Source organism: Papilio polytes, unplaced genomic scaffold, assembly GCF_000836215.1.
Source record: "Papilio polytes unplaced genomic scaffold, Ppol_1.0 DF824002.1, whole genome shotgun sequence".
Classification (NCBI taxonomy): Eukaryota; Metazoa; Arthropoda; class Insecta; order Lepidoptera; family Papilionidae; genus Papilio; species Papilio polytes.
This window is the reverse complement of record NW_013525202.1, coordinates 251,202-272,339: the sequence shown is the minus strand read 5'-3', so window position 1 is coordinate 272,339 and position 21,138 is coordinate 251,202. Positions and strand designations below refer to the sequence as shown.

At 33.8% G+C, this 21,138-nt stretch overlaps 2 protein-coding genes across 2 annotated transcripts in view; both read right to left on the bottom strand.

The window, feature by feature from the left end:
• Positions 1 to 3,387: 3,387 nt before the first annotated feature.
• Positions 3,388 to 15,713, bottom strand: LOC106101258 (UDP-glucose 6-dehydrogenase). The gene is made up of 2 exons (XM_013280423.1): positions 13,972 to 15,713; positions 3,388 to 3,513 (listed from the first exon to the last, which is right to left on the bottom strand). Exon 1 carries the CDS (start codon positions 15,412 to 15,414, stop codon positions 13,975 to 13,977), a length of 1,440 nt encoding a protein of 479 aa, XP_013135877.1. The 5' UTR covers positions 15,415 to 15,713; the 3' UTR covers positions 3,388 to 3,513; positions 13,972 to 13,974.
• Positions 15,714 to 17,395: 1,682 nt separating this feature from the next.
• LOC106101220 (U4/U6 small nuclear ribonucleoprotein Prp3) overlaps positions 17,396 to 21,138 on the bottom strand; it is a 16,034-nt gene continuing 12,291 nt past the window's right edge. The window contains exons 11-15 of the mRNA XM_013280379.1: positions 20,394 to 20,696; positions 20,073 to 20,128; positions 19,160 to 19,309; positions 18,357 to 18,489; positions 17,396 to 17,688 (exon numbers count right to left, since the gene is read on the bottom strand). Coding sequence (XP_013135833.1) covers positions 17,575 to 17,688; positions 18,357 to 18,489; positions 19,160 to 19,309; positions 20,073 to 20,128; positions 20,394 to 20,696 — 756 coding nt within the window. The 3' untranslated portion in view covers positions 17,396 to 17,574. The remainder of the gene's footprint in view (positions 17,689 to 18,356; positions 18,490 to 19,159; positions 19,310 to 20,072; positions 20,129 to 20,393; positions 20,697 to 21,138) is intronic.

Below are 21,138 nucleotides of genomic sequence, written 5' to 3'. Positions count from 1 at the left end.
CAGTGTTTCGCTATAAATATTGCATCATCTAGAACATAACAGATTAAATAACATATCCGATGGAGATGTGAAGTTACAGACTATACAAAAAAAAAATTAAAATGTCACAATATTTGTATACCAACTCAAAAGCAAATTCGGTGTGATTTCAACTATAATAGGGTTGTTACGGAGGATATTTTAACGGAAGCGGAAGCAGAGGTCAAAAATAAAATATTAATTGCGATTTATTAAAGCAATAAAAACTGCGATAGCATAATCTGTGGTTACCTTAGACGAAAGTGCAGACTAAAAAATATATTACCGACCTCATTTCCGGTTGGGTATTAGCGAAAAAATGGATACGGTTGTCGTATTGACTTTTACTATATTTCTTTTCTAATTTTACAAGACGCATAAAACCATTTTGTCACTAAAATGCGTTATAGTTTAATTTCCTAGAATTCCAACAACACAAACTACAAATTCCTTCCTCATTTCACTAACGTATTGTTCGAATCGAGTTCGAGTTTTCTAAGAAATTTCGCTGCGGAACAGTAATAAAGAAATTATCGATAAATGCATTTTGATGTTATCACTGAATGACATTATTCCATTAAAATATGCTGTTTTAATTAATAATCCGTATGATAAGATTACTATCATCAATACTATTATAATAAAGCGTAAACACACACTTCTTTGTTGCCTAAGATGTCAGCAATCACAGCATATTTTTGAATATTTTTTTCAAATAAAAACCCTACACTTACGTCAAGCTTTAGGCTATATATTTTCACGCCATTAAACTTAGGTAATTATTTTGTATAAAACCCCTAATTTTGGAAAGAGACCATAAGTTGCTGCCAACATCAAGGAAGCAAGGTTGTCATTATGTCATGTCATTTTGACATTTGCAATTGATAATTTGACACATGCAAACAATAAAATAAAATTTTCATAAATTTATGCGGATGAAGTCGCACGGGAACAGCTAGTTAATGATAAAGTGCATTGTCATTTTTAATTTCAGACATAAATCTTTATTTCTTGTTCTATTGTCGTAAATGTCATTACAATGTTTTACGAATTAAAACAATTTTATTAGCAAAAATGTACAGTCGAGGAAACTGGATGTTCCAACCTTTAAAGCTACAAAAGTTAGAACAATTTAAAACCAATATAACGTAGCTTTTAAACGAATCTACGAAAAAAGTTTCTTTTTATTATAATCCCTTAGTTTGCACTTCATTACCATACGTCCCCACCGAGGTGCTCGGAGCCTACCCTAAGTGGTGACTAGGCCAGTCACGCTGCCCCACTGCGGGTTGACTTCACACATATCTTTGAATTTCTTCACCGATATGCATCACAATGTTTTCCTTCACCGTAAGAACGTCGGGTAAATTATGTACATATGGAAATTCGAAAAATCGAAAATTACATTGGTATAAGATTCGAACCCAAGACCTGTAGATAACAAGTCAAGTGCTTAAACCACTGAGCTAACGACGCCTCGATTACATCTACTGCATCTAATTGGCTGTTTTAAAATGTTTTGTTGGCATTCCGATAAAAATAAATAAATTGAATCGAAGTTTGTCTCGTTGCGAACGATGCATTCCAAAAGTGGGACACCGCGGATTCCCTCCATTGTACATTTTCAACTAAAATACAACAGTTTCGTAATATTGCAGTACCTATGTAAATTTTCGCGCCAATTTATCGAAACTCAAATGTCAAGGTGACAATTATTGCGCTAGACAAAGATGGCGTCGTATTCAATTGTCTAGTTTGTCTAAATAAAACAGATTAGTTTGATGACGCATATGAAGTATCGAATTCAATTTGTATGACGGCAAATGCCGTACTTAATAGACAGGTATCGTAGTGACGAAACACGCAGCTAACTATTATGAACTATCGATATTCGGTTTAAATAATTATCGAACTTAACTAAAATTATTATTTTCTTATTAACTAATTTAGAGGATAATTCTAGTATTGATTATAGTGTAGAGAATTTATAGATGACAGAAATAATAGCGAAATCCAATTCGATTACGTACGGCTGTAGTAGTATTAAACATTTATTTACTCTCATTAGTTGTAATGGTTCTGCAGGTCATTACTAATGTGAGAAAACAGTGTTTTTTTTTAATTCATAAGTTATAAATATGACTCTATTGATTCCAACTTTTATGAGAGTAAAAATCGAAAAGATTCACAACTGATTTTATACAAATCCCATCCCTACTAAATTGTCAAATGAATTGTCAAACTAATCTATCTTATTTAGACAAAGTATAGCTATTCCAATATTCGTTGATCGTCTACAAATTAACACAAAAAGTAAAAAACAACATTAAATTGTTTTTTAAAACCGCATTTATAGTAAATCAATAATTTTTTTATTTATTTGTGACGTTTAGTACTGTTTATTCTCGTTTCTAAAAAACTATAATTAAAAAACAAAGAGAATGCCAAATTTCATCTGTGAATAGATTTACCGCGAAAAACCGGTCAAGCAAAATTATGCCTAATTACGTTACAATTAAAACTACATTCTTAAAAACGAAATATAAACTAAATCAATATTAAAAAGTCATACAAACAATTCTTACGATAAAGCCATACATTTATAAAAATATAGATTCAAATAAAAATAAAAGCAAAAATATAACTCTAAGCAATATAAAAAGATATATGTTTTTAAGCCCTAAGTAATTTGTAATAATCAAAAAAGGCAGTGTTTAATAAAAATTCTCATTTTTATTTTTGGATTTACCATCTGCTAATAACGTAAAAATAACGCTAAATAGCAGTTATAACGTTGAAACGTTTCAAATAACTGGTTGCAACCGCACTATTTGGATATTTATTGTCTGTGTAAAACTGGCGGGAATTGTCTATTTTTTATTAAATTGACTATTTGTTTTTATTATCTACTTATATTATAAAAAAATAAAATGTCTGGAATAAAATCAGATCGGGGGTTGTCAACTTAAGGCGTGCGTTCTCATAGTCACTTATGGAAGTCTTTTTACAAATTCATTTCTTAATTGTCGACTAAAACTGGATTAGTGTGAGAAACTTGATTAAACCATCGCAGAACTGTTTAGTCCCGCTTTGATTCCTACAAGTTATAGTGTACACAGTGTTGACTGCAAAATACAACCTCTTTGGCTGACAAGCAAGTATACAAAAGAGGTTGCATACTCGCCACCATAGCATTTATCATTGGTTAAAGAAAATATATAGAAAAAGAATAAGAAGTCAAGATGTGATCGAGATAGTTTTGAGTTTTTTGTATATGTTGTAAATAAGTTTTGAATAAAGGTGTGTTAGTTTGATAAAAGGTGTTTTGTATTTTTGGCTGCCGCGCTGTCGGTAACAAGTTAAACACACTCGACTTTTAGTTGTGGGAAAACAGTTGAATTGGCTGCGAAACAATCGCAGAGTCGTGCGATAGTTTAATCAAAGGCTCCTAATATCCTTACAGCTAAATTGTTCCTCTTTCTTCGCCTTTTTTACCTGAAACAAAATAACATTTATTAAAAAAATATTTCTTTTATCTATACTATTATAATAAAGCGTAAACACTCACTTCTTTGTTGCCTAAGATATCAGCAATTACTGCATATTTTTGAATAATTCTTTCTTTAATAAAAAGCCCTACACTTGCGTCACGCTTTAAGCTATATATTTTCACGCCATTAAACTTAAGGGGTAAACATTTTGGGTAAAACCCTAATGTAGCAAAGAGACCATAAGTTGCTGCCAACATCATGGAAGCAAACCTTGCTTTGTCATGTCATGTCATTTTGACATTTACAATTGAGAATTTGACAAGTCTAAAGAATAAAATAAGGTTTTCATAATTTCATGCGGATGAAGCCACACGGGAACAGCTAGTCGTAGAATAGAGTAAGGACCTGTCCCAAATTGTAAATTGTCTAACAATCCAACGTGTAAAATATGTGATGGAAAGAGCGGATTAGCGTAATTCGAAAGTTACGATGGATGGATGGATGTTTGTTAGCGTTTGTAGCCTAAACTGCTGAACGGATCTCCATGAAATTTGGCACAGGTTTAGAGCATAGTCTGTCTGGAAGAATACATAGGCTACTTTTTATCCCGGGAATAGTTACGGTTCCCGTGGAATTCATTATGTTTTTTAATGTTTACTCGATCATTCTGCAACTGTTCAACATATCTTATTGAAAGACACAGATATAAAACAAAGTCTGGAGTACACATGGAATAAGGTTCATCCAGAAATGTCCTGTTCCCGAGGGATACGTAGCTTTTTGTTATTTATATAGTTCGTATGTTTACTAATACCACGTGGAATTCGCGGGCAACAGCTAGAATATAACCTTGAAATTGCTGAATTTTATGAGAATTTTTCACTAATATGTAGACAATAAAAGCGCGGGAAAACACTAAAAGTATAATCTTTATTTTTATTTTTATAATACGTATTTATGTTCAATAAAGATATAGATAATAAATGAAATATTTATTATCTATATAATAAATTATCTATGTGTTTAGATTACACTGATTTATTCAGGAAATGTTAAATTTGTCAAATGTACTGATATGAACGAAATACGTTCTGATTCACTTTTTTAAAGGCTTTTATATTCAACTAGTTCTTCCTCGCGACTACGTCCCCGTAAAATTAAAAAAATAACCTATATTTTTCCATAACCTATGGTACTCACAGATAAATTACCTTTCTTGTGGTGAAAGAATTTTTAAAATCGGCCCAGTAGTTTTTGAGTTATTACAATACATGCAAAAATAAAAATCTTTCCTCTTTATAACATTTATATAGACTTGTTGATGGTCCCGAGTTCGTCCGCCTTAAGATTATAAATAAAAGCCTGTGTTACAAATAAATTATCTTCCTAACGGTGAAAGAATTTTTAAAATCGGCCCAGTAGTTTTTTAGTTACATCATACTAATACTCGTATTATAAATGTGAAAGTTTAGATGGATGTTTGTTAGAGTTTGTAGCCTAAACGACTGAACGGATGTCGATGAAATTTGGTAGAAATGTAGAGGATAGTCTGGAAGAACATATAGGTTACTCACTTTTGGTTTTTTTTATTCCACGCGGACGAAATCGCGGTCGAAAGCTACTACAAAAATACAAATCTTTCCTCTTTATAATACTAGTAAAGATAATATGGCATGCTCGTTGGGTACAAACTATGCAATTTATCAAAGAGGCAGTAGGTCAATGGGACGACAAACTGACAAGCGAAGTTATAAATACAATATGAACACTATTTACAAATATCAAGGTACTGCTGTAAAAGTCTACAATAGGTTGGTAAAATCACCGAGGGACTTCATTTTTTTTATAACAAGGTGGCAAACGAGCAAGCGGCCTGAATCCACTGAAATAGAAAACGACCGCTGCCCATAAACATCCGTAATTGCAGCGTTGCCTACCCTTCATTGATAGAGACGCACATAAAGAGGACATTTCCCTTACCTATGCGTCTCCTCCACTGCCAAATCATAGATTCATTACTTAAACATTACTATACTTTCAATTGTCAATTGTTATGGTAAAAATGTAGAAAGCCTTACATAGAAATATCACTGCATACCTTGGCTGACACCGACATCAAAGTAATAATAATTGTACAATATAAACATAACAGCAACAATATGGGATGTTTACTACTTTCAAGGTATTATTTCGTTACTTTTTAGTGTACTGTTTTTTTTTTTGAGAATATTTTGTTTGGAAGTCGGTTTTATTTTTTAAAGTCTGTTCGCATGTTTCTTTAAAAATTGATAAAAAGTTTTTGCCTCATTAAGTATTATTTTTTTTTATAACATAAGGTGGCAAACGAGCAAGTGGCCACCTGAATCCGCCAAAATGGCGAAGCGACCGCTGCCCATAGACATCCGCGATTGCAGATGCGTTGCCTACCCTTATCCGACGGAGGAGGAGACGCACATAAAGAGGATATTTCCTCTTCCTATGCATCTCCTCCATCGTCAAATCCACTTCCCCTTCCCATCCTCTCCTTATAAGAAAAGGGTGGTAGAGAAAGGGACTTAAATTAGGCCTCCGGCACCACACTCATCAGACGAAACACGGCATTGCTTCCATTTCACGCCTGTCCTCTGTGTGGTCGTGGTATTACTGGGGGCGTGCCGACCCTGCAGTGCTAAGATGTTAAAGCGGGCACTACCACTGTAAAAATTAATATTGATTAAAGAGGTTACTAGAAAACTGCGTTAACGTACCGGAAAAATACTTTTATACCGATAAAAACTTTTACATTAACATGTTAAGATAATGTTTTAATATGAAACAAATTTCGTAATCGCTAAATTATTCAAGGAAACAAGTTTTACAATATATGCTGATAACATTAATAACGTTGTTATGTACATAGTATGTACGTAAAAAAATTACAGTACAATATTTACTTCTTTACTATTATAATAAAGCGTAAACACACACACTTCTTTGTTGCCTAAGATGTCAGCAATTACACCATATTTATAAATAATTCTTTGTTTAATAAAACGCCCTACACTTAGGTCACGCTTTAGGCTATATATTTTCACGTCATTAAACTTAGGAGTAAATATTTTGGATAAAAACCCAAATGTGGGAAAGAGACCATAAGTTGCTGCCAACATCAAGAAAGCAAGATTGCTAAGGTTTGTCATGTCATGTCAGTTTGACATTTGCTATTGATAATTTGACAAATGTAAACAATGAAATAAAATTTTCATAATTTCATGCAGATGAAGCCGCAAGGGAACAGCTAGTTCAATAATACAATTAAACATTCTCCTTTGATTAAACAGTGGTAGAGCCCGCTTTAACGTCTTCGCACTGTAGGGCTCGCCCGGTGTAATACCACAACCACACAAGACAGGCGTGAAGTGGAAGGAATTCCGCGTTTCGTCTGATGAATATGGTGCCGCAGGCCTAATTTTAGTCCCTTTTCCTTTTCACCCTTTTCTTAAGTGTGTGGACGGGAAGGAAAAGTGGATTTGACAGTGAAGGAGACCCATAGTAAAGGGAAATGTCCTCTTTATGTGCGTCTCCGTCAATGAAGGGTAGGCAGCGCTGCAATCGCGGATGTTTATGTGCAGCGATCGCTTTCCATTTCGGTGGATTCAGGCCGCTTGCGAGTTTGCTATCTTATATTATAGAAAAAACAATCGCAAAATTGTTGTGCGATTGTCTATTGTTTCGCAGTCAATTTACTGTTAGTTTGAAAAGTGTGCACACTTTAATATGAGCTCGTAGGAATCAAAGCGAGACGAAACAGTTGTGCGATAGTTTTGTCAAAAGTATGCCCGTTTTTGTAAAAAGAAATCCTTAATTATATAATAATAATTATCTCCTGTACAACTAAAGTGTTCTCTTATTTTAAAGTTCATCGGAAACCGGCGGTTCTTATAAAATGAATTTATTACTAACAAGCTGTTACGAATACGAACGATATAAATACGAACTATATAAATAACAAAAAGCTACGTATCCCTCGGGAACCGGACATTTCTTGGGGATGAACTTTATCCCATGTGTACTCCAGACATTGTTTTATATCTGTGCCTTTCAATAAGATATGTTGAACCGTTGCAGAATGATCGAGTAAACATTAAAAAACTGAATTAATGAATCCCACGGGAACCGTAACTATTCCCAGAATAAAAAATACTCTTCATCTGTGCCGAAATTCACGGAGATTTGTTCAGCAGTTTAGGCTACAAACTCTAACAAACATCTAAACTTTCGCATTTATAATATTAGTAAGATAATATTTTAATTGCGACATACTAATTATTTCGATATAAAGGTATAACAAATACCTCTTATCAATACAAAATCCATATCTTAATTTCTACAACTATTCTAATTGAAAAAACACAAGGAAAACGTAAGCATATCAAGAAACACGATCAAATAATTTCTAGATAATTTTCTCGCAACGTATATCGTATGTACACATACTATATCTACGAGTATACTATTATAATAAAGCGTAAACACACACTTCTTTGTTGCCTAAGATGTCGGCAATTACACCATATTTTTGAATAAACCATTTTTAATAAAAAGCCCTACACTTACGTCACGCTTTAGGCTATATATTTCCACGCTATTAAACATAGGGGGGAAATATTTTGGAAAAAACCCTAATGTGGGAAAGAGACCATAAGTTGCTGCCAACATCAAGAAAGAAAGATTGCCATGGTTTGTCATCATGTCATATCATTTTGACAATATCTTACTGATATTATAAATGCGAAAGTTTAGATGGATGGATGTTTGTTAGCGTTTGTAGCCTAAACGGCTGAACGGATCTCCATGAAATTTGGCACAGGTTTAGAGAATAGTCTGGAAGAACACATAGGCTACTTTTTATCCCTGGAATAGTTACGGTTCCCGTGGGATTCATTAATTTAATTTTTTAATGTTCACTCGATCATTCTGCAACGGTTCAACATATCTTATTGAAATTTGGCACAGATATAAAACAAAGTCTGGAGTACACATGAGATAAGCTTCATCCCAGAGAAATGTCCGGTTCCCGAGGGATACGTAGTTTTTGTAATTTATACAGTTCGTATGTTTTCTAATATCACGCGGACGAAGTCGCGGGCAACAGCTCGTAATATAATAAATTTGTCGTAAATTCATGCGGATGAAGTCGCACGGGAACAGCTAATGGTTCACGGGTAAAGAAAATTCACTGTTTCTTGAAATTCGAAAGCTCAAATGGATGGATGTTTGTAAGAAGGTATCCTCAGCTTTTCAAGGTATTTATGTTTTTAAACTGCAAATTCAAAGTAAATATTTGCCAAAAGACTTTGTCTCTTGCTGTATTTTCCTCGACTCGTACCGTTGGTTAAATAATCGTGTCAAGGATGTACAGTTGTGTGATTAGGGTTGTCAATATAGATAAATATGTTTTCTTATTAGGGTTGTCAATAATATTTTTTAATTAATAGAATAGTTTTGTTAAAATAAATAAAACACGTTATTTTACGAAACTACTAAAATAATTAGATAAATACATTATTTAACGAGCTGTCGTCCACAAACTTCTTTTGATATTACAGACACTCCAATTTTATTAATATTATAAATGCGAAAGTTTAGATGGATGGATGTTTGTTAGAGTTTGTAGACGAAACTGCTGAACGGATCTCAATGAAACTTGGCACAGATGTAGAGGATAATCTGGAAGAACACATAGGCTACTTGTTTTTTTTTAAATACCGCGCGGTCGGAGTCGCTTGCGAAAGCTAGTTTTATTATATGTATAGATTGTCGTTTGTCGTGTCGTGATTGTCGATTGTTTTGCAGTCAATTTAACTGTTTTGCACAAGTAAAAATCAAGTAGTGTTCACTTCCATATAAGCTCATAGGAATCTAAGCGTGACTTAAAATATGCGATAGTTTATTCAAAGGTGTGCGAGCTCTATACTTTGTCTAAATAATTTAGATTAGTTTGACAATTCACTTCAAATTTAGTAGGGATGGGTTGTGTAATCAGTCATGAATCTTATCGATTTGCGATTTTTATTCTTATACTAGTTGGAATCGATAGATTTATAGTTATAACTTATGAATTTAAAAAAAAAAACACTATTTTCTCAAATTAATAATGACCATAACAAATAATGAGAGTAAATAAATGTTTATTACTACTACAGCTGTACGTAATCGAATTGGATTTCGCTATTTTTTCTGTCATCGCTAAATTCTCTACATTATAATCAATAATAGAATTGTCCTCTAAATTAGTTAATAAGAAAATAATAATTTTAGTTAAGTTCGATAATTATTTAAACCGAATATCGATAGTTCATAATTGTTCGCTGCGTGTTTCGTCACTACGATACCTGTCTATTCAGCATTTGCCTTCATACAAATTGAACTCGATACTTATGCGTCACTTATCAAACTAATCTATCTTTAGACAAACTATAAAGCTTTTAACTAAACTACCAAATAGTTGCGTAAAACCTTAGAACTTCTAAAGGTCATATGTCCAAGGTCGTCTGTGTGAATCGTGACGTCAGATGTCAGTCACGATTCATACATTCATTTAATTAGTAAATATGTACAGATCACGTTTTAAGCGAGGTAACAACGACCTTCTAGTTATGGTATTGAATTTAAATATTAATAAATAATGAAAAATTAAGTTAATTTTTTTTTCTTAATTTTTCAACTTAAGTTTGTTTAACTTAAGCTTTGGTTTCTTTTAATTTATAATTATGATTGTCACATGAAATCTCCCTAAGTATTAGATAGCATGTAACTGTAAATTTAAAATATTACTTTAATTTAAGAACAGCAATAAAGGTTTATTCTATTTTATTTTATTTATTTTTAAATAATGAAAAATACAATAAAACAAGTTTTACTATGATGTTGAAGAACTTTTAACACTCATATTATAAAAAAACTAGCTTTCTCCCGCCACTACGTCCGCGCGAAATTAAAAAAAAAATCAAGTGGCCTATGTATTCTTCCAGACTATCCTCTACATTTATACCAAATTTCATCTATATTCGTTCAGCTGTTTAGGCTACAAACTCTTAACAAACATCCATCCATCTAAACTTTGATGCGAAAGTTTAGATGGATGTTTGTTAGAGTTTGTAGCCTAAACGGCTGAACAGATTTCGATGAAATTTGGTACAGATGTAGAGGATAGTCTGGAAGAAAACATAGGATATTAACTTTTGTTATTTTTCAATTCCACGCGAACGGAGTCAGGCGAAAGCTAGTATAAGATAAATACCGGTATCGGAATTCCGACATAGCGAGATGTAATCTATTCCCGGCCTTTGCATACATTATCGCCATGTGTTACAATATCCGTTGACGTATACAGTAACTAATTGTTTAAAATAAAACAACCCCACTTTAAGCCTTTGTTTGAATAATCCAAGAAAACCTAAAAATATTAGTTTAAACACATAAAAGACATTTTTAAAACCTCTTAAAAATATTTCAATATACACTTGCGTGAAATTAAAAAAATAATAAAAAATACAGCCTATGTTATTCACAGATAAATTACCTTTCTAACGATGAAAGAATGTTTAAAATCGGCCCAGTAGTTTTTGAGTTATAAATACAAATCATTCCTCATTACTCCTCACTAGCTGTTCCCGCGCGACTTCATCCGCATGAAATTATGAACATTTTATTTGATTGTTTACATTTGTCAAATTATCAATTACAAATGTCAAAATGACATGACATGATGACAACCTTGCTTCCTTGATGTTAGCAGCAACTTATGGTCTCTTTCCAACATTAGGGTTTTTATACAAAATATTTACCCCACTAAGTCTAATGGCATGAAAACATATAGCGTAAAGCGTGACGTAAGTGTAGGGCTTTTTATTAAGAAAAGGATTATTCAAAAATATGCTGTAATTGCTGACATCTTAGGCAACAAAGAAGTGTGTGTTTACGCTTTATTATAATAGTACAGATTAGTATTGTTGAACTTATTAGTATTATGGGAATCGTCAATATTGGTTAAGGAAATATTGAGTTACGATATGATAATGTCTATGTTTCGCGGGAACATTTTTTTCCCACATTACCACAGTAAAAAATAAGCCAGATTGTCTTTGAATCGGCGAATTTGAAACGCGTCTTCCGATTGCAAAATCTTTAAACCGGTTCTGGTAACAAATGACTCTGGTTCGAATGCAGTTTTTATACACAATTCTAAGAATAATTTAAAACATCGACAAAAAGAAACACATGTGCGTTACAAAAACGAACACGAAGCTTGCGACCGTTGCTCATTTAAAAAAATATAAAAAAAAAACAAAACGGCAAAGGAATCAGGAGACGTGTATGCAAAATTAGTTCTATTATAAAACGTATTCTATCTGCGTTCCAAATAGATTCTAACGGCATTTGAAACTGTTCTTAATTCAAATTACCTCTTACGATTGCGAATTGTTTATTTAAAAAAAAAACTGTCATTACTACGTACTGGCCAGTGCGAGGTATTGAATTAAAAAAATACAAACAGGCAAGGTATTTTAAAAATAAATTAAATACGGCCAGTTCTGAATCATCGTTAGATTGCTAAAATCAAATGGTCTTTTTAAGTTTTAACACCCAAAATCTTTAAAAAAAATTATATAACTTAGGCAACATTAGTGTTTAAAGCTGTATAAAACTATACGTTACGTTTTTCTATTTCCGTCTATATCTGTATTTTTACCAATTATAATGAAAAGATTTGTATTTTTGTATGTATTGAAATAACTCAAAAACTATTGGGTTGATTTCAAAAATTCTTTCACCATTAAAAGTCGCTGAGTAACATAGGCTATTTACAATTTTTAATTTCACATGGACAAAGTCGCGAGCAACAACTTAGTATAGAATAAGGCGTATGATTTTTTTATAAATAAAAAATCACATATTGCATACAAATGTTACTATAAAAATCTTTCTTTTTATTCGAATTATTGGACATTTTTTGTTAATATTTGGAAAATGTATATTCAAAATTAACCGCAAAAAATCTAAATAACGAACTCTATTATACATTTTCCGAATTATTTCTCTAATCCGTCATTAAATTTTTCAAGTAATAATATACATAATTCGTCTATTACCCAACGGTAACTTTCGCCCAGACTACGTTTGTGTAACGTTGACCCCGTAACCTTTTAAATGTACGTTACACTAACAAAACTCAAAGAAAAATATATTCCCCTTTATTCTTTAACTATTAATTAGACTGAGGTTTTGTAGCAACAAATATTTACTAGCTTTCGCCCGCGACTCCGTCCGCGTGAAATAAAAAGTGAGTAGCCTATGTGTTCTTCCAGACTATCCTCTACATCTATACCAAATTACATCGACATCCGTTCAGCCGTTTAGGCTACAAACTCTAACAAACATCTATCTAAACTTTCGCATTTATATTATTACGAGCTGCTGCCCGCGACTTCGTCCGTGTGGTATTAGAAAACATACGAACTACATAAATTACAAAAAACTACGTATCCCTCGGGAACCGGACATGTCTCGGGGATGAAGCTTATCCCATGTGTACTCCAGACTTTGTTTTATATCTGTGCCAAATTTCAATAAGATATGTTGAATCGTTGCAGAATAATCGAGTAAACATTAAAAAACTAAATTAACGAATCCTACGTGAACCGTAACTATTCCCGGGATAAAAAGTAGCCTATGTGTTCTTCCAGACTATGCTCTAAACCTGTGCCAAATTTCAAGGAGATCCGTTCAGCCGTTTAGGCTACAAACGCTAACAAACATCCATCCATCTATCCATCCATCCACCTAAACTTTCGCATTTATAATATTAGTAAGAAGTTAGAAGTAAGATTTAAGAGTAGCCAACATCACAAAAATTAACCATATAAAAGTTTAAATTCATCCCTTTTAAAGTTTTTTTTATTAATTCCTAATTAAACAGATTCTTATCTCATCAAGACAAGGACTATTCTAGAAGAAATAAATTGTTCATATATTTTTGTGTTTAAATAATATTTCAAACATACAGCCTGCACTCTTATCAGGTAAGCCTTTGATAAATGTATGGTAAATTGTGAATACAATCATAAAAAAAACCCATTTAATAGCTTTTAGTTATGCTTATAACTTGATTTTTTTTACAACCTATGTATTCACCAAACCAGTAAAAAAATTGTAAAAAAAATTAAAAGAAAAAAAAATTTTTTTTGGAAAAAAAGTCTTTTCGATTTGATAGCTATGATTTACTAATCACTATTAATATCTTTTTTAAGTTTCCTTTTAGAAATATAGAATATAAAAAAAAATTTAAAAAACTAAAAACATGGGACAAAAAATCCTAAAATACACCATGTCAAATTATATTGAAGCAGAGTTCAGTTTTTACTTAATTGGAACTTAAAAAAATCTTATAGACAAATAAACATTAAAATTATCAACTTACATTTTACGGCAAAGTCTGGCTTCCTTGTGCTCTGATGCTTCCAGTTCTCGATAACCGCTTCCCTATAGTCTGGACATGGAAACCAATGTTTATCAGCTGCTCATGGTCTAAGATCTTCCTTCCATCGAAAATATATGCTGGCTTCATCATCACTTCATATATCTTTTTGTAATCTAAGACTTTAAATTCATCCCATTCAGTGCAGAGTACTAAAGCATGAGCTCCGGCTACTGCGGAATAAGCAGTATTGTGTATTTCTATGTTTTTACGGACAATCTCTGGCTCATTTGTTACATAAGGTGTTGTTAACTCATAGTAAATTTGATCAGTCTCTACTTTCGGGTCATATATATGTAGTTTTGCTCCTTCATCTAGTAAGGTCTTACAAACATAGATAGCTGGTGACTCCCGAGTATCACCAGTATTCTTCTTAAAAGAGAAACCCAGTATAGCGATCTTCTTGTCCGTAACTGTGTTGAATAAAGATTCTATAACTTTACGAGTGAACCTCGTCTTCTGGTAGTCGTTTAAACTAACAACCTGCTGCCAATACGCTGCAACTTCAGGTAAATTCAAACATTCACAGAGATATATTAAATTCAATATGTCTTTCTGGAAACAGCTGCCTCCGAAACCGATAGAGGCTTCTAAGAATTTAGGACCGATACGGGAATCTCTACCTACTGCTCGAGCAACTTCGGACACATCAGCACCTGTAGCCTCGCATACTGCTGATAATGAGTTAATACTAGATATTCTTTGTGCAAGGAAAGCGTTTGCTGCAAGCTTAGATAGCTCGGAACTCCAAGTGTTAGTTGTTAAGATGTTTTTAGCTGGAATCCAGTGTTCGTACACCCAGCAAAGTTCTTGAACAGCTTTCTGACCTTCAGGTGTATCCTCTCCACCTATAAGCACCCTATCAGCTTCAACAAGGTCTACTATAGCTGTACCTTCAGCTAAGAATTCAGGATTAGACAAAATTTGATACTCTACTCCAGGTTTGGTATTTGCACGGAGTATTTTCATTATAATTTCAGCTGCTTTGACTGGAACGGTGCTCTTTTCTACCACAATTTTGTTACTGGTGGCCAAATCTGCTATCATTCTCGCAGCACCTTCGATGTACTTCAAGTCTGCGGCTCTCCCTTTACCATTGCCGAAGGTTTTTGTCGGAGTATTAACAGAGATGAAAATTAAATCAGCTTCTTGAATACTTTTCGCGATATCCGTGGAGAAAAATAAATTTTTACCTCGACATTGTTTGACGACATCGTCTAATCCAGGCTCGTAGATAGGTAATTTATCAGAATTCCACTGGTTGATGCGTTCCATACTCTTGTCGCAGACGGTTACCTTTATGTTTGGGCATTTCAATGCTATAACACTGCATGTCGGCCCTCCCACGTAGCCAGCACCGAGACAGCAAATTTTCTCAATCACCATCTCGAATGTTTAATTTATAATTACTTTTAAACAGGAAAGATAATGTTTAAATATTTTATTAAGCCTTTGTACACACGTTTGTACTTTTTGAAGGCTGTTTAATTATTCATTAACACTTTGTTGAGTTTTTCTTGTGTAAAATAACTTGTTTTAGGGTCGCGTTCCGGAGATTGTGTGCTGGCCAGCGCAGACTAGAGTCTCGAGCCAATTAACGGACTTGGCGACTACACAATCATTTTATTTCACCGCGACCACTCAACTCGCCCGACATGCAAGCAAGCAACATTTCCTCAAATGTCATTGACATTTGGCTACGTATTGGGAATAGTGATGTGCCTGTATATTTAATATTCATAATGAATATAACCTTAAATTATTGCCAATGTATTTGATTGCAACGTTTGAGTTACACTTCAGATTCTTATAAGTTTTAAGGATATACAAATATTGTAATGTAGGTTTGAAATATTAAAAGCGAAATAACTGTTTTTACCAGAAAATTGAATCATCATTTTAGGAATTAAATGTAAAATGGGGAAGTAAATTATCATCAGCTTTTATTTGGCCACTGTTGGACATAGGCCTTTTTGATGCCTTTATCCGAATGCTTGAAAATTTATCACCATGTATTCAAATGTCCAATCAGAGTCATTTGGCAGTGATCGCTGAATATTTCGACAAAATTAATGAATCCCATCACTAACGGTGTTGCAAGATGATTGATAAGGTAATTATTTTTTTCTTTTAATAAAATCTATTTTTATATTTTAACTTAATGCTTAACTTTATTGTGTATGTTATTGTCCAGTTTTAAATATTTTTAAAGCTTAATTTATCGGATAATAAAGGATTTAAGAATCTAGTAATTAATATTAAACATGGTAAAATTATAGGCATGGTAACACTGACTATCAAATTTCCAATGACGTTCTTGTTTACGCAAATTATTTTAATATTCATAAGTTGAATTACTCATAGGGTTTTTTAAAAACACAAAGCGTTCTAAGAAACTTTACTGCATTTTTCTTTGGAATTTTACTACCTGAAAATTTGGTACTTTTAATATCTGTGATTATTCTCAGAAATAGCAAGAGCGTATTTACACCTTTGACTAGACTATCGCACAACTGTTATGATTTTTTTTTTATTTGAGAAGGGGGCAAACGAGCAGTGGGATCACAAAGGTGGTCAATGACACCCGTGGACATCCGCAACACCAAAGGAACTACAGATGCGTTGCCGGCCTTTAAGGAAATTGTAGGCTCGCTTCTTGAAGGACACTAAGTCGTATTGGTTTGGAAATACCGCCGAGGACAGACTGTCGATTATTTCGCAGCCTTCAACTTAGTTGCACAACTAAAAATCGAGTTTTGCACCTCAATATAAGCCTATAGCAATCAAAAGGAAACAGTTGTGAGATAGTTTGTAATGTGCGCGCTCTAAATTACTTTCTTAACTCCGATGAGACAATAACCACAAGACTGCGTTGTAAAACATTAATGTATTTTATAGGAATTTGCTTCAGCCAGCACACAAATGATAAAATAAATAATGTTTATTTACATTTAAATTAACATTAATACATGTGTATTTTTAGACAACTTATTTAATTGATACTGTCGCTTTAAACTCAGAGCAACACTTCTCGTCAGGACTTAGAATGCGCGCCAAATCTATCCATACTTGTAGTGACATTGACAGCTGTCAGCTAGGGACGTGACGTTTATGCCGTAATCTAGAGTTGCGCCAACTCTACAGCACGGTACTAATTTTGTTCCTAACAGTATATAAAAATAAGACATATTTTTTCACTCAACATAACATTGTTCTTCTCTCTATTTCGAACAACTTAATTGAACATAGAACATATGTCAGATTTAAATTATCCTAGACAGCCAGTCTTACAAAGCAACCTCTTACATAAAATAGGTTTCATTTACAACATTATTCAGGGATTTATGGTTAAAAAAAATACAAAAAACTTTAAAAATATATATTCCTTAATACATCTATACTGACGTTTAAATTCACATCGCCCAATCTAGTGTAGAACTAGTCATGGTTCAATACAAGCTACATACAGAGGTCAACTTAAACTGGTCTATACGTTTGTTAATTGGACCCCTGTTTTCTAGTTATATCGTTGCGGATAGGGGTCAGCTAGGGTTGGTCGACAGCAGTACCTAGTACCGCACCGCTATAAGCTAGGTCCCAATAATGTTCAACCCCGTGTTTCTGGAAATGTTCTCTGGCCTGTTTTTCTGTCGGCATCACCTGTACAAATTTAATTATATTTTTACAACTGATAAAAAGGGTTTGTCGTGTGTTTTTATGGAGTTTTGTGTATGTATGTTTGTAATAGCTTGTAGCCTAAAGTAGTGAACCGATTTTGACGAATGAAATGTCATTTTATTCGTCTTCTTCTCCAGAGTGTCATAGGATATATTAAATTGGCACAAAACACCTACAGTGGCCGTGAGTTTAAAAAATCTAAAAAAAAAGTTCAAAATCCAAGTTCAAATCACCTTTTTATTCATTTTTAATATTTTCAGTCGGGTATTTCTGCTTTAGATTATTTTAATATAAAGTACTAAAGCTAATATCTACTTGAATTCGCCAAAATAGCGAAGCGATCGCGCCCAGATATGCATTTACAGATGAGTTACCTACATTTATTCAACAGTATTTTCTTATTTAAATTGGATAGTACAAGCTAATTTAAATTAGTAAAATGGTAAAAAGCGAAATTAGGTAGTAAACATGGGGAAGAGAAATTTGACAGAGGAGGGGACTTAGTAATAGAAAATTTCCTCTTTCTATGCATCCTTCATCGATTTGGAGTAAGCAATTTGCCAGACATTTGTACCCAGTGGTCTTTTCGCCATTTTGGCGAATCCAAATATACTTATTCTATTGCTATTTTATGCTATAAAACTGTTTACCTTGAATTTAATCTCCCCGAAGGCGCGGTGCTTGGTAACTCCCTCCCACACCAGCTGGCAGGAGTTGGGTACCTCCACTCCATCCGTATCCTTCACCACGTCCTCTTCCCACTTGATGCGGGACAGCATCAGCCTGAATATGACCAAAATATACCATTTACACTAAGTTAGGTGAGGGAGACAGTTTCCTTTCTCCCTAACCCTCGTCTCCCTCTCTATCTTTGAACTCTTGTAATTCTCGTATTTCTAACACTCTACCGTTCGCCTTTACTTTTTTCTCCATATTTCTGTCACTTCTATTTCTATCCCTTACTCCCCTGTTACTTATCGAATTTCTTTCTCTATATATCGCTCTCTATCTCCGTCCTTCTCTCTCACCTGTACTCCTCTTTTTTCTCCCTCCCTGCTTGGTATTTCTCTATCACTCGCCTCTTAAACTTACCGGAATTTCTTTTCTCTCTATCCATCTCTATCCTCCTCTCTCACCTCCTGTACCTATCTCTTTTCTCCCTCACCGCTTCGCCTATCTATATCTATCACTTCTATTTTCCCTCTCTATCTCCGAATTCTTGCACGCATTCCTAACTCTCTACCGTTCTCCTTCACTCTTCTCCATATTTCTGTCATATCCTCTGTCCTTTGTTACTTCTTATACTTACCGAATCTCTTTTCTCCTTCATCACTCCGTATTTCTGTATTCTCTATCATTCACTTCTTACACTTATCGTATTTCTCACTCTCTACCTTTCTCCCTCTCTTTTTTCTCTATATTTCTGTCATTTCTATCTCTATCCCTTTCTCACCTCTTATACTTATCGTGCTGTTTGGGTCCTCCTTCTACGACGACGAGGCAGCAGCCGCGGTGCAGCAGCACGCAGCCCGTCATGTGCAGCTGCTTCGCGTTCACCTCCACTTTGAACTTAGCTGACGCACATTCAAATAAATCCTTCACTCTGAAATATAGGTTTTTATTAAGTACTAGCTGTTGCCCGCGACACCGTCCGCTTGGGATTAAAAAAACATTTTTGCCTGTGTTACTTACAGATAAATTGACTTTGACGGTGAAGGATTTATTAAAATTGTCCCAGTAGTTTTTGAGCCTATTCAATACAAGCTAACAAAAGTTTTCCTTTTTATAATATAAATATATATATAGTATAATAGTATACACTAATTGTTTGTTCGATATCGTCCACAGGAAAAACATAGCCTATATTCAGCGATAATAGCTTTCTAATGGTGAATTTTTGGACATACCCCTGTAGTTTTTGAGTTATTTTAATACATACAAAAATACGAAAATTTAAAAATTCAAATGTTCCCTCTTTACAGTATAGATTTACTATAAAGATTATTTATGAAGAGGAAAGATTTGTATTTTTGTATGGAATAACTCAAAAACTACTGGGGAGATTTTAAAAATTCTTTCACCGTTAGAAAGGTAATTTATCTGTGAGTAACATATTTTTATTATTGTTTAATTTCACGCGGGCATAATCGTGAGCAACAGCTAGTTTATTATAAGGAAAGGATGAAAAGGGAAGATACATATAAGAAGGGGAAATATCCGCTTTGAGGGCGTGTCCTCCGTTGATTAAGGGAATGCATCTGCAATTCTGGATGTGTAAGCAGTCGCTTCGCCATTCTGGCGAATTCAAGTGGCCTTGCTCGTATCACCTTATGGATAAGGTAAAAAGGACTAGACAGCTATCTCACCTATAGACAGCCACGTGGACTCCCATCGACGTATCTTCTCTTATCTTCCTGTCAATCTGAAATGGGATTTAAAAATAATTAAAACGAGACAATAAGCAAACGATTTATGTTTTTTTTTTGTTTTTTTATCGACATCTACAGACTCTTGGTCCGTACTCTTTTATGCTCAGTTTATATCTTCTGTTTTTTTTCTTTTTTTCATTTTTGTTCTTTTCTTTTTTCCATTATTTTATTAAATTAGCGGGGATAATGTGAAAAATACTTCACATATATATTATGTAGTTCTTAAGAATTGGAAAAATAGAGTTAAAAATCGCATACCTTCTCTCTCTTCTGTTCTTTAGTAAGAGCTCTCGCTTTATTTGCATCTTGATGGGTTTTCTGACGCTTGGCAATTTGTTCTCGAACTTTCGCCTCGATGGCGGTCGGGTCTTGCACCGCCTCAGTACCCAAAGCACGCATTAAATTTGATATCCTAAACAATATATCAATATTACTAACATTATAAGGGAAATTTAGATGGATGGATGTTAGAATTAATAGCTTAAACTGAACTCGATGTGAGTCATAGATGTAGAGAACTGGAAGAACACATAGGCTACCTATTTTTGATTTTTTAAGTCCACACAGACGGAGTAGCAGGCGAAAACTAGTGTATAATCATACTAATATTATAAATGCAAATGTTTGTATGGATATATGTTGAACGGATATCGATGAAATTTTGGTAAAGATGTAAAGATTCTGGTACACATAGGCTACTCGCTTTGGATTTATTAAGTCCACGCGAACGGAGTCGCGGGCGAAAGCTAATATGCTCATAAAAAAGGCTCTAATATAATGTTTTAAATAAACACATTTTCGTATCAAAGGGTAGTTTTGATGTGAATATGAACGCATAAGAAGGGTAATTATCCTCTTTCTGCGTCCCCTCGCCTATCAAGTAAAACTAGGCAACATATATGGAACAACAGATGTCTGTAGCCAGCATTCGCCATTTCGGCGAATTCAAATGGCCGTATGCTCGTTTTCCACCTTATGGTAACTTTAGTAACTTTCCCCGCTT

Coding starts and splice junctions, on each gene's coding strand:
- LOC106101258 (XM_013280423.1), bottom strand. CDS start 15,414: ATGGTGATTGAGAAAATTTGCTGTCTCGGTGCTGGCTACGTGGGAGGG.